At 36.4% G+C, this 13880-nt stretch overlaps 1 protein-coding gene across 1 annotated transcript in view; it reads right to left on the bottom strand.

Annotated features, from left to right (window-relative positions):
• Positions 1-13880, bottom strand: part of RBM25 (RNA binding motif protein 25) — a gene marked incomplete at both ends in the record, with an annotated part of 47820 nt that overhangs the window by 16144 nt on the left and 17796 nt on the right. Inside the window, 5 exons of the mRNA XM_084240296.1 lie at positions 634-717; positions 950-1003; positions 2286-2471; positions 10831-10991; positions 12418-12475. Coding sequence (XP_084096422.1) covers positions 634-717; positions 950-1003; positions 2286-2471; positions 10831-10991; positions 12418-12475 — 543 coding nt within the window. The remainder of the gene's footprint in view (positions 1-633; positions 718-949; positions 1004-2285; positions 2472-10830; positions 10992-12417; positions 12476-13880) is intronic.

Raw genomic sequence — 13880 nt, 5'->3', positions numbered from 1 at the left:
TAAAAAACAGAAGCTCATACTTACATCCTATTCCTTGTTACTTTCCAAGCTGAGAGTTTCATCTTGCATTAGTCACCATATGATCTCTATCATAATGGTGGGGGTCAATGAATAGATTAGCTTTATGGGAATTTACAGTTCTTCCATGCATCTAAAATTTGGTAAGCTGGTAACCACTGACCTACTTTTTTAAAATCTCCCCCACTCAACTTAAATCTACACAAATATAAATCTTAAATTTTAATCTCAGCTCTAAAGTAAAGGTTTCCTAAGATTAAGTTAAATAACTGCCCCCAGAAATACACTATAGGGTCTGCTATTCTGCTGCCCCCTTGAATCTAGTTTAAGTCTGGCCTTGATGTTTATGTTGAAATCTAAAAATAAAATAAGCTTTTATTCATATCAAAGTGAGATGACTGCAGCGTAGTTAGTAACTGAAAAAACTAAGTAAAATATGTCAAGGAACACTTTTTAATATTGGTTTTGGTCTTCTGTTTCTTTCTAAATAGCAATCAAACCTATAAATACCATTCAAACTTATATTCTAATGTAAGGTTGATTTTTTTTTTTCTGTTTGTTTTGGATTCTGTAAAAAGTCTAGATTGGCACCAAGTGAAAAGACAAGAATACTACCTTGTGTGTGTCTCTGAATTTGCTGATCTCTCGGGATATCAGGTCTCGTTTGTCTTCTTCCATTTCTATAGCATTGATATCCTCCTAAAGGATTGGGGAACAGGAAGGAATGACTAAAGATCAATGTTTATGAATACAAAAAGAAAACTGAAGGTTGGATATTCTGTACAATCTTGCAAAAGATACTAGTAAATAAACAGAACTTACTAAGTAAAAACAAAATCTAACAATTTAAATAGTGGAAAATCAAATATGTAAGAATAAATCTGCCAATTATAGTAAACAAAGTTATTAATAGTCTAGAATGTAGACGAACCTTTGTGATGAGTGGATAAGGGATCAGCGGGGCCACTGGAAATCTGCGGAAAATCTACGGAAAATCCATGAAGATTTAAAAAAAAAACACACACACAAATAAAACAAGAGTTCCCATTACTCTGCAAAGCAATGCTCTTTATGATTATACTGTAAGCAATGCAAGCTTTCTATGACATTTTATTGATTTCAAACTAGTTCACAGTAAATGTTTTCACCTGTTCTCTGTAATACCGCCAATCACTCTTAACATACGCTCCCTGACTTTCCTAACCAATGAATGAGGAGGGTCTCATACTAGTAAGGACTTTTCCTTCATTTTCACCAAGACATAGTTAACAATCATACCAACAAAATTTACCCTTAATTCCTAGGATAGGGCAGAATTTATTTAATCCTCTCCCCAATGTATTTCAAACAAATATGCCTAGTTTTTTCTCTTTTTCCAGTAAAGAGCAAGAAGAAATCTAAATTACCCTCCATCTGATGATCTACCAACCATCACTCTAAATAACTGGCACATCACTTACACAGATTGTTTAAGATGACATGAAGACGAAAAATGAAAATGTATTTGTCCACAAAAAAAATTAAAGATGGCTTACATAAAAGGATGAAATCACAATATGTTTTGGAGTTTTTCATGTTGTATACAATCCATGCATAGAACACACTTCCAATATTTTTTATAGAACTTTCTCCAAGTTTATCCAAAGAAATCAGTCTGGGTAAAGCACATTTTCTTTCTACCTGGACTCCCCACTATTCAACTAGTTTAAGCCAACAAAGTAGAAAGGTAAGAGTAATACATGAGGGGGGAGGGTGGGCGGTTTCATCTTGGACTGCTCTTTCATACTTCCCCAGTCAGAAGTTTAATAACATTACTATCTCTAGCTTATAAGGAAAGGTTGCTAAAATTTCAAAAATAGGTGAAAATCCTCAGCAAAGGAGACCTGGTATTCTGCTTGGAGCAGAGACAGAATAACAATAATTAGGAAATAAAGCAAAACAAGGCCAGTCCCGCCAATGTCAAAACAAACAAAAATTCTTTATCCCTAATGTCAGTTCTTACTTAATCACTCAAATATCCTTCGTTTTATTTTTTCAACTTGACTTGAACTCACAGATAAGCATAAGCTTTTTGGTACACTTCCAAACAATAAAACCAGAACTTACTAGTAAAAAGTAATAAAAGTCATCAAGTTTGACAGTACATTGTTATAGATGCTAGCCATTGTTTTCCCCTTGAAAGAGGAAATGCAATGAAAGTATCTGAGCAATACCATAAAAAGTAAACCATATAAATGATTCAGATGTCAAAAATCAGTAAAACATACGTCTTCCTTCTTTTCTTTCTTCTTCTTCCTGGGGTGAGAATCAGATTCTTGCGATGGGGCATTGAGCTCACTGGAGTATTCACGTATTAAAACTTCAATGGCCCCTTTGATCATCTGGTCTCTTCTTTTTGTTTCTTCATCTAAGGCTTCTTCATCATCATTAGTAACAGTTTCTGGCCTGGCAGTCTTAAAAAGAGATGACAAATTCAGGGAATAGGTGAGGAAAAAAGTCAAAGAAAATGAAAAATCACTATAAAAGTTATTAGACATAGTAAACATGTTTTTTCTACACCACCCATATTCCTATTAAATACAGATTTGAATTTGTTCTTAACTTCACATTCCTAAACAACAGTATATTAGTTGTGTTGTTTTTTCCTGAAATAGTACTTTATCATTTTCTTTTTCTTTACTTGATAGCTAATATTGTAGCCCCCAACCAGCTACAGAAATATTAAATCACAGAACTAGAATGCTACTACAACACATTTGCAAAATTTTCATAATATTTCAGGTTGTCTTGCTAAATACTGCCAAGAACAATGTTTGTTAAGCAGCTCATTCTACAGTTAAAAATTTAATTATGTGGAAAAAAAGAAAATACAATTTTATTCACACATTGATAGCCACCATTTCAAATACACAAAACTACATGTAGATTAAACAAGCAAAAAAAAAAAAAAAAAACCCTAACCAGCTATATGCAACAAAATGCAGTCTTCGGAGAGATTAGGGGTTGAAATGACTTCTTTTTTCACATTTGCTTTGTACAATTTCTGCAATGTTGGAGTACCAGTTATAAAAATCATATACTTTAGACACTAAAAACTAATCATCTCTCTAAATACTACATACAACTTTCTCCACTTGACTACCTATGTATCATCAAAAAAACACAAAAAACAGAATTCATGCTGTGATGTTTCTTTCAAGTAACTACTTGTGGAACTTTATTAATAATCTTTTAAGTCTAGACTACTAATTGTGTGAATATGAAAATACTTTTTACTACCTTCTCATATTCTGCTATTCTTATTTCTATCTTACTTTTATTTTAAGCCCCTGGTTAAGGAATTAATCCAGTTCAGACTATAAAACATAAGGAATGACCTCAAAATTTAGGACAATTTCCAGTTACTCTAAACTCCTCTTCTTAAAATTTGGAAAAACTGGGCCTCCCTGGGTAGCATAAGGGTTAAGTCTCAGTGCTAACAAGCTATCACTGCTACTTCCTGAGTTTGATCCCCAGCAATATATGGCACAGCAGACCTTTCTCTTCTTTCTTGCCCTCTATTCTCTTTAGCAGTGTATTTCAGTAGATCTACCTGTTCCGCTCCTTACTCTGTCTCTGGTGAATCCTCTCACTCCCTGCGCCTCTGGCTACACCCTAGTTCTTGCATGCATAATAAAAATAAATCTTTGAAAAAAAAAAACTTGGGAAGATGGAAAAGTATCACAAAACAAGATAAACATAAAGACATGTATGCATGAAACCTTTTATAATTAAAGCTACATATACAACCATACCCCAAAGTAATCAATTAACTTAGTAAGCACATATGGTACACAATTTCAGATACAAATAAGAACCATGCTTTCTTCTGCACAAATATTTTGTCACAACAATGCAATTCTATTTGAGTGGGTTTCAGCTACTGTGGCTCCTTAATATAATCTAGCAGTAATTTATAATTTGAGCACCGGCATTCTGAAGTTACTGTAAGATAATTATTCAACAAGTGTATTTATTTCATAAATTAACTTCTCAATAAATTAAGAGCCTAATGTGTACAAGATACTATGCTAGAGCAAAAAACTCAAAATTCAAAGAAATAATTTAATAATACAGGGTAAGAAGAGCTTATTTTCATAGATTAACTCAATATAATTAAATGTAATTATAACAAAATTAATCAACTAAACACAGTGTCTTATTTTCTCAAATTTGCCTCTTCATCTAATCTTCTTGTAGACAACTTTCTACTTGACATCTTGGTAAATATATTTTATCCAAGGATTGTAGTTTAAAGTATTTATCAAGTATTTATCAAAAATATTTTTAACGGGCCTCCCTGGTGGCGCAGCGTTTGAGCGCTGGGTTGCGAAAAGTTGCCCGCAGCCTCTGCAGCGCCGGCTCAATCCCCAGCTGCTCCCCGGCCACCATAAGAGGGTTCCACATGGCGTGCAGACCTCTCCTGCTGCCCGCTGCTCCCCTCAGCAGTGTACTTCAGTCCTTCTGCCTGCTCTGTTCCCTGCTCTGGCTCTGGTGAGTTCTCTCACCCTCCTGCGCTTCTGACTGTACCCAGTGCTTGTATAAATAAATAAAATAATCTTAAAAAATATATATTTTTAACTAATCTATCCTTCTCAAGTTCTTCCAAAAAAAGAAGCAACAGTTTCAAATACATTTTTGGAGCCAACACTACCCTCATGCCAAAAGGAGACAATATCAGAAAACCAAACAAAACCATAGACCAGTATCTTTCATGAATATACATGCAAAATCATTACTACAATACACTAGAAGGATCATACATCATGAGCAAGTGTTTATTCCAGAGATGCAAGGCTGGTTTAATACCAGAAAATCACTGATATAATTCACCACATCAATAAAAGGGGGGGGGGGAGTCATGTGATCATAGCAATAGATGTAAAGAAAGCATTTAACAAGATCCAACATCGATTTATGATTCTTTAAAAAAGATTTATTGGGGCCTCCCCGGTGGCGCAGCGGTTGAGCGCTCGGTTGCGAAGCTGCCCGCGGCCTCTGCGGTGCCGGTTCAATCCCCGGCTGCTCCCCGGCTACAGGAGGAGGGTCCCACATGGCGCGCAGACCTCTCCTGCTGCCCGCTGCTCCCCTCAGCAGTGTACTTCGGTCCTTCTGCCTGCTCTGCTGCCCGCTCTATCTCTGGTGAATTCTCTCACCCTCCCGCGCTTCTGACTGTACCCAGTGCATGTGTAAACAAAACAAACAAACAAATAAATAAATAAAAACATACCTCTGTTTAAAAAAATAAATAAATAAAAACTAAAAAGATTTATTTATTTATTTATACAAGCACTGGGTACAGTCAGAAGTGCGGGAGGGTGAGAGAATTCACCAGAGCCAGAGCGGGAAACAGAACAGGCAGACTGACGAAACACAGTGCCGAGGGGAGCAGCAGGAGCGGCAGGAGACGTCTGTGTGCCATGTGGGACCATCGCCAGTGGCCAGGAATCGAACTGGCGCTGTGGAGGCTGCGGGCAGCTTCGCAGCCCAGCGTTCAACCGCTGCACCACCGGGGAGGCCCGATTTATGATTTTTAAAAAGCACTCAAAATAGGAATAGAAGGAATATACCTCAACACATCAAAGGCCATACGCAACAAAGCCGCAGCAAATATCATCATACTCAATGGTGAAAAACTAAAAGCTTTTCCTCTAAGAGCAGGTACGTGGAAAGGATGCCCACTTTCAACCCTACTATTCAACACAGTATTGGAAATTCTAATTAAAGCAATTAAGCAAGAGAAAGGAATAAAAACTATCCAAATAGGAAGAGAAGTAAAACTATCACTATTTGCAGATGATATGGTGTATCTGCATTTAATATACAAAGAATACCCTAATAATCCCACTAAAAAAACTAATAGAAAAAATAAATCCATAAACTGGTAGGCTATAAAATCAACACACAAAATAAACAAAGGAACTCACACAACATAACCCAATCAAAAAATGGCAGAAATGCTAAACAGACACCTTCTCCAAAGACATACAAGTGCGTAACACAAGAGAAAATGGTTGTCATTTATCAGGAAATGCAAATCACAACTAAGAGATACCACTCTTACACCTATAGAATGACCCATATTAACCAGAAATAACAAATGTTGGTGACCATGTGAAGAAAAAAAGAAATGACAGTACTGGTGAGAATGTAGACAAGTTTAGCCTCTATGGCAAAGTATGGAGGTTTTTCTCAAAACATTAAAAACAAATTTACCAGTTGGTCCAAGAATCCATATTCTGGGTATCTACCTGAAGAATACACTAACTGCAAGGGATATTATGTACTCCTAAGTTCACTGTTGCACTATTTACACTAGCCAAGCTCTGGAAACAATCTAAATGCCCAAAGATAGAGGAATGGATAAAGAAGATGTATTATAGATACACAATGGAATACTACTCAGCTATAAAAAGGGAGGAAAACCTTGCTATTTTGTCAAATGAATGGAACTAGAAAGGATAACGCTAAGCAAATAAGTCAGAAAGTGAAAGACATATACCAGACTCCTTCACTCATGGAATATAGAGAAACAAAACAAAGGAACAAAACTAAATCAAAACAAAGCCTTGAAATCTGCAGAACTGAGACTATCAGAGAAGGATGGAGGGTGGGAGCAAAGAGAAGCCCTAATGGATCATGGTGGAAGGTTACTGGGATTTTTGATGGTGGACAGATATACCTGAAGGGCCTCCCTGGTGGCCGAGGGGTCAAGTCTCAGTGCTATCACCTCTGTGACCTGAGTTCAGTCCCTAGCCAAGGAGCAAACTCACATACGGCGCAGCAAACCCCTCCTGTCTCACCCATTGCTCCCCCTTAGCACTGCATTTCAGTAAATCTGCCTGTTCTGCTCCAACTCTGTCTCTGAGGGAATCCTCTCAAACCCCTGCACCTCTAGCCTACACCCCAGCTCTTCTATGCACCCCCTGCCAAAAATCTTAAAAAAAAAAACCACCAACACTTGTAGAGGTGTGAATCTGTAACCCCTAAAACATACACTGTGTTGTTATAAAAAACAATCAACATTACCTCAGTGCACATAACTTCTAAAAAATTTATCACTATAATTGTGGAGTTGTGTTTCTTTCTCACTCTTAATAATGTTATCACAGATTTTTATGCAGCTCTCACTAAAATTCTTTCAATGATTATCTGTCTCTCTATAGGTTGTATTTTTTTTTTTTCTCCACGGGCTTTAAATTACACAATTGACCTCCAGTAACTTGTAACTGAAACTGTGGCTCCTAGGACACTATTTGAACCCACACTCCAGTTGGTTAGAGATCCCATTCCATAGACTGACCAAACATCAGCTTAAATTCTACCTCTGGATCCTCAACCATGAATAAGATTTTTTTATTTCATTTTCTCCTCCACTTTAAAAACATAAAATGCACATTCAATATTAAGGAGCAGCAAGGTGAAGGGCTTAACAGTACAAGGGGAATCACAAATATCAACAGAAAATCTGAGATATTTATGTTGCCCACCTACTGGGCTCTCGTCAGAGGAATTAAATAGTAAAGCTACTGATTGTAAAGTTGAAAAACAGCTGTGGGCTTACTCATTGGCATCGTGGAACTTAAGCAAATGCAGAGTCTCTCTCAGCAAGACTAATTTCCAGGCAAAAATGTGAAGATGTTACTACCTGCAACAACTGCCTCCCATTAAAATGCAATGCAAGTGGCTCTTTCCAGAGATTATTGTACTTCCAACAGTTGCCAGATTCATTCTAGAACAAACCACTACTTATGACAATCGAGCTATCTCTACTACATGGCTATTGCTGAACAGCCAGAAAGCAAAAGAACATGAGCTAGATCTGCATGGCTACCTTAAATGAAACATTATTACTATAAAAAGATGAACAAGTTGCTTCTATAAATTCTGCAAAATTTAAATAAAAACTTCTCAATCAAATATGTAAGACACGTAACTCCTTTTAAATTTGTGGATCAAAAAAAAAAAATAGTGGATCTTGAAAAATATCTCATCCTCTTTCCAAATTCCTGTTCCTTTAAGTCAAGGATATCGATGTAATTAATTGTGCTCCTCTTCTGACTGGGAGTCAGAAGACACCCCGGGATAAAGTAAAATGGAAGTTTCTCAAAATCTCAATCTCATAATCTACCTTAAAATACTGTTTTCTAACATTTCTCCAACTAATCAACAAAACAAGAGAAAGAATAAGCACCCTTTCATATTTACCGTGAAAAAAATCATGGTAAATCTGCAATCCACTCCACCATGAAGTTATATTTGCCTGTTATTTGAAAAACATCATTTTATATGATGGAGTTGCTCAACCTTTTCATTTTACCACCAATACTGTTGAGTAAAATTTACATTCCAGGAAAATACGTCATGTTTGTCTTGTGACTTCAAGTACGTCTGGGCACAACTATACCCAGAAGTCATGTCTATTAATTTTTTAAGATTTCACTTTATCTAAAAGAATTGTTATGTTTTTATTGTAGGTTTCAGTTTCATTCTTAATGAAAGGTATAAACAGATTTAGTGTTTCCTCTTATAATAAATATGAATTATTTATTTGAATAAATTTGTATAAATATATAATGAACTGATTATTCATGTTGAGAGTACACCTGCAAATGCTACAAATAATATCATTTCACATATTAATGATTAGACAATAAAACAAGGAGGCCCAGGGAATCATATAAATAACTTCAAAGAAACTGAATACTTGTTTGTTTTAAATAAAAATTCAGTTATCACTGCAAGGAAAATCTGAAAAGTCTTGCACAGGCAGCTGTTTTTCCTAAGATTTTAGTGACATGAAAGGTAATACTGCTGATGTGAGATACAACTTATACTCTAGAGAAATTGTTTCTTTCTTTATAAAGCCAGGAAAGGATAGTAAGGTTATCAGTGAGCAATTATACTGCAATTGTTAACAGTAAATGTTCATTCCATTCTTGCTATGGACAAAACATTGTCCTCAGTGCTATGGAGGTAACAAGGTTAATAGAGAGAGAGTCTGAATCACCACTGTTTCTATCTTATAATGGGGGATGCTGTGGGGCGAGGATATAGGAAGGAAACAGGATACAAGAAGTTGTGAGAGCAATACAAACATGCATAGAAAAAAAGCAAACTGACACAGCAGTAAAAACCTGCCTTATATGGGAAGGGAAGATTTAATTCTATCTGTGAAGGAAAAAGGGTAGGACTTACAAACAAATAAAACAAGGAACACTTTAATTGTAACCATTTGGATAGAATTTCAACAGGGAATTTGGAAGAGCAACAAGGAAATGAGCTATTAACAAACCTCAAAAGAAGATTTTAAGGCACTGGTATGAGGCCAGGGAATCTAGAAAGGTGTATTGGAGCAAAGCTTGAATGCCATTTTAAGAATAAGGATTTTATTCTATAAGAGATACAAAAGCATTAAGGATGCTTGAACAGGGGCATAACATAATTATACTTAAGTTTTAGAAATATAGGCAATACTCTAGTAGTCAAAAAAAGGTAACTAAATCAGAGACATCAGTTAAAATATTATTAAAAGTCCAAGGAAAGTTAAATATGGAAACAAGCTGTTAATAAACAATGCTTAAAATTCAATTTCATACTTTGTAAGAGAAAAACAAATCTGTGCATTCTAATTAAAACAACTCATTCACATGGAGAAAAATGCCTGGAAGAATATGCAGTAATAATGTCTACAGTGGTGGGGCTTCCCTGGTGGCACAAGGGGTTATATCTCAGCATTACGAAGCTATCGGCAGCCACAGCAACATGACTTCCATCCCTGGCCAGGGAGCTGACCCATATGGCACAGCCAGACCTCTCCTGTCTCACCTGCTGCTCCCCTCAGCCACGTGTTTGTCATTCCCCCTGTTCTGCTCCCCACTCTGTCTCTGGTGAATTTAATCTCTCACACACAATCCCCCACCCCACACCTCTGGGCCTATGCCCCAGCTCTTGTATGCATAAATAAATAAAATAAATCTTTAAAAAAAAATGTCTACAATGGTTACTAACAGTGATTTTATAAGTGTTGCTTAGCTTCTTTATAGCTTGCTTTAATTTTTTTTTTTACAAAAACATACTTCATTGTAAAAGAGGGAGTAGGTAGAACCAAGAAAACTGTACTTTGATTTAAAGCCTGAAGAGAGCAAAAATACTGTTCTGCTTTTATAGACAGGTAGGTAAAAATCTATTGAATCTGTTTACCTTGAGGTGCCAAAAGAAACTAGGAAGAAAACACAAGGAAATATAAATGCAGGTTTTAGCTATTTTTCATTTTGTTGAAAGCAGTAATGAAGCATACAACATAACAAACCAAAAAAAAAAATTTCCTTTACTTTAGAGCTTCAGGGGAAAAGAATGACTCAATTTCACTTATTTTAGAATCTGTGTACTTCAAAATGAGAGGGCAACTAAGAAAAAATTGTGTAGGTTGAAACATATTTTGTACTTACTTACAAAGCTGCCTTAATGAATTAGCTCTGTTTGGAATAGTCTGTACCAGTGTTTTCTCTGGCAAGTTAACCTTATCCAGTCTCCCTTACTACCTTCATCCCAACCTGGAACAAGCAAACCAACAGTCACCCACCCACTATGGGTAGATAAAAGACTTAAAATAATTATAAACTATAAAACACCCTCCTGCATTTTAGCCATAAGCACATATCATAATGATGATGATGACCTTGTGAAGTCCCATATTGGATTGATTAATAATGAGCAATACACTGAAGGAGTACAGGTGGCCTAGGGAAGACAACACAATACAAAACATACCCCATTAGAAGCTTTCTTCTTTGCTTTCCATTCATCCAGTTGTGCCTTTGTCTTTGCATCAACTTTAACAAGTAGCTTCTTCTCACCAATCTGCAGGTCATGCAATAACCTGAGTGCACGGAGGGTAGATTCAGGCTCCTTGTACTCACAGAATCCAAAGGCTAGCAATGAATGTAAAGAATCAGTGAAATATCAAAGCCATTTTGAAAAATGAAAAATATTTATAAAAGTTAAAATCATTAAGAGACCAAACGTTGTAATTTAAGGATTATTCATGTTATTAATCCTCCCCCTTTCCTTCAATTACCTTTGACAAGGATTTCCCTTTCAGCACCACCAAACAACCAAAAGAAAAAAGAGAAAACAAAAACAGGGAAAGGAAGAATTCCAATCAGTTAGGATATGTATTTCTAAAAGCACTTATCTTGGACCTCCCTGGTGGTGAAAGGGGTTAAGTCTCACCACTAACAAAGTATTGGCAGCCACTGCAGCACAAGTTCGATCCCGGCCAGGGAGCTAACCCACAGAGCACAGCAGACCTCTCCTATCTTGCCCATTGCTCCCCTCTGTAGTGTAGTCAATTCGTCTGTTCTGCTCCCACTCTGTATCTGGTGAATCCCGCCCCCCCCACCCCGCACTTCTGGCCTGCACCCCAGCTTTTATATGCATAAATAAATAAATCTTAAAAAAAAAATAGCGGATGTCCTGTAGTTTAAAAAACATACACATACACACACACTTACTTATCTTTTAGAGAACCAACCAAAATAATTACATATAAAATGACATGGTGCTTTGGACTTGCTTTTTCTGAGAAATATGTATGGTACAGGTGAAGCACAACTGGACGTGAGTAAATGTTAAGATTTGGCGAAGAATTCATGGGAGTTTATCATAATTGTTCTTATTTTTATATATGTATTAATTTTATAATAAAAAGCTTTTAAAAATATGCATCAAACAGGTATTTTACCAATTAGTATGAAAAGGACAGCTTTCAAGACTAAGAGGTCATCATATATTATCTCCCACTTTCTTCTTAATTTGGTTCATCTTACTTATACACTCTTGCCCTGAGAGAAAAAGGACTTATTAAAGTTGTAAGAAACCAGTTAGTCTCGGGGCCTAACTGGTGGTCTAGAGGTTAAGTCTCAGCACTATCATTGATTCCCTGGCCAGGGAGCTAACCCATGTATTACATAGCAGACCTCTCCTGTCTTGCCCGCTGTTCCCCTCAGCAGTGTATTTCAGTCAGTCTGCCTGTTCTGTTCCTCAATCTGTCTCTGGTGACTCCTCTCACCCGCCTTCACCTCTGGCCTAAAACACCCCAGTTCTTCTATGAAAAAAATAAATAAAATCTTAAAAAAAAAAAAAAAACCAGTTAGTCGCAATAATTCTTTTCCCTTTTCCTACCACCTTCCTGCAATACTTTCTAATCTTAACTCTCATCCAACATTTTCCCAGTTGCCTTTAATCTTATTTCAAGAGACAAATGTTAATAAGGACAATAAGAGCAAAAGATACAAAATGTGAATTATGTGTATGAGTTAAAGTTATTTTAATCAAAATGGAAAAATAATGACCTACCTTGAAGCTTTCCAGATGCACCTTGTACTCTCTTCCAGCTCAAAACCAAACCACATTTCTTTAAAAAGAAAAAAGAAAGTTGTTACTACTTAACAAAATTAACTCATTTGTAATCTGAATAAGAGTACTATAACAGTTCTAGTAGGAAATAAATAGAACCAAAATAAAAAAGGTAAAACCAGCAACTAAGTGTCCATTAAAATACTCCCAATTCTCCTATTACATGAAATATATACAAATTTTTAACATTTATCTTTTTTTACATTTTTTTAGACAATATTTGCTTCAATTGAGTCCCTACAGAATCTCCACAGATTGAGTCCCCATAGAATCTCCTTCCCCAAAGCACCCATACACCATCACCACAGTCCGCCAATATATACAAATTAATTTAACAAAAACAAAATTTGGGCCTCCCTGGTGACGCAAGGGGTTAAGCACTGCACTATGAAGTGCACTATGAAGCAATCCTGTCTCTGCAGCACGAGTTCGATCCCCGGCCAGCAAGGGAGCAACCCACATGGCGCAGCAGGCCTCTCCTGTCTCACCCGCTGTTCCCCTCAGCAGTGTATTTCAATCAGTCTGCCTGTTCTGTTCCCACATGTCTCTGGTGAATCCTTTCATTCCCTGCACCACTGGCCTGTACCCCAGCTCTTGTATGCATAAATAAATCTTAAAAAAAGAGTCCTATGTAATAGGAAAAAAGATGCATAAAATGAATGGAAATACCCCCAAATATCATCTGGACAGATTGTCTAAAGGATGGGACTTATTATTTCCAGTTTTTAAATATTATTTCTAATTATCAAAGTAAAAAGTAAAACAGTATTTGTGAAAAGCAAGATCACCTCTCAAAGCTGAGAATGCATGGCTTTTTCGATATCTGGCTGGCCAGAGAGCAACCCATTTGGCACAAAAGACCTTTCTCTCCTGTCTTGCATGCTACTCCTCTCAGTAGTGTATTTCAGTGGATCTGCCTGTTCTGTTCCCCACTCTCTGATGAATATTCTTGCCCCCGACGCCTCTGGCTTACAAACCAGTTCTTACATGCATAAATAAATAAATCTTAAAAAAAATTTCTTGCTGAACACAATGTTTCAATTGAAAATATACATATTTAGAAGGACTTTTCAGGTTGATAATATATACATTTAGATGAATGCACGAATATTCACCAGCAATCATATAACCCAAAAGTGGAAATTCACCAATTGGTCATCATCTGATGAACAGATAACAAAACGAAGTCTATTCATTAAACAGACATTTGGCCATACAAAGGAATGAAATACCCACACAAACTTCATCAGTGATTAACCTTGGAAACTTAATGCTACATGAAAATCACAAAGACCACATAGTGTATGATTCTATTTGTAGAAAATATCCAGAATAGGCAAATCAAGAGAAAGAAAGTAGAATGGTAGTTGCCAGAGCAAAGGGGAGTGGAGAATGAAAAAGGA

This window comes from Talpa europaea (assembly GCF_964194135.1).
Source record: "Talpa europaea genome assembly, chromosome: 8".
Taxonomy (NCBI): Eukaryota; Metazoa; Chordata; class Mammalia; order Eulipotyphla; family Talpidae; genus Talpa; species Talpa europaea.
Note: the sequence above shows the minus strand (reverse complement) of the source record. Positions and strands in the feature narration are given on the sequence as shown.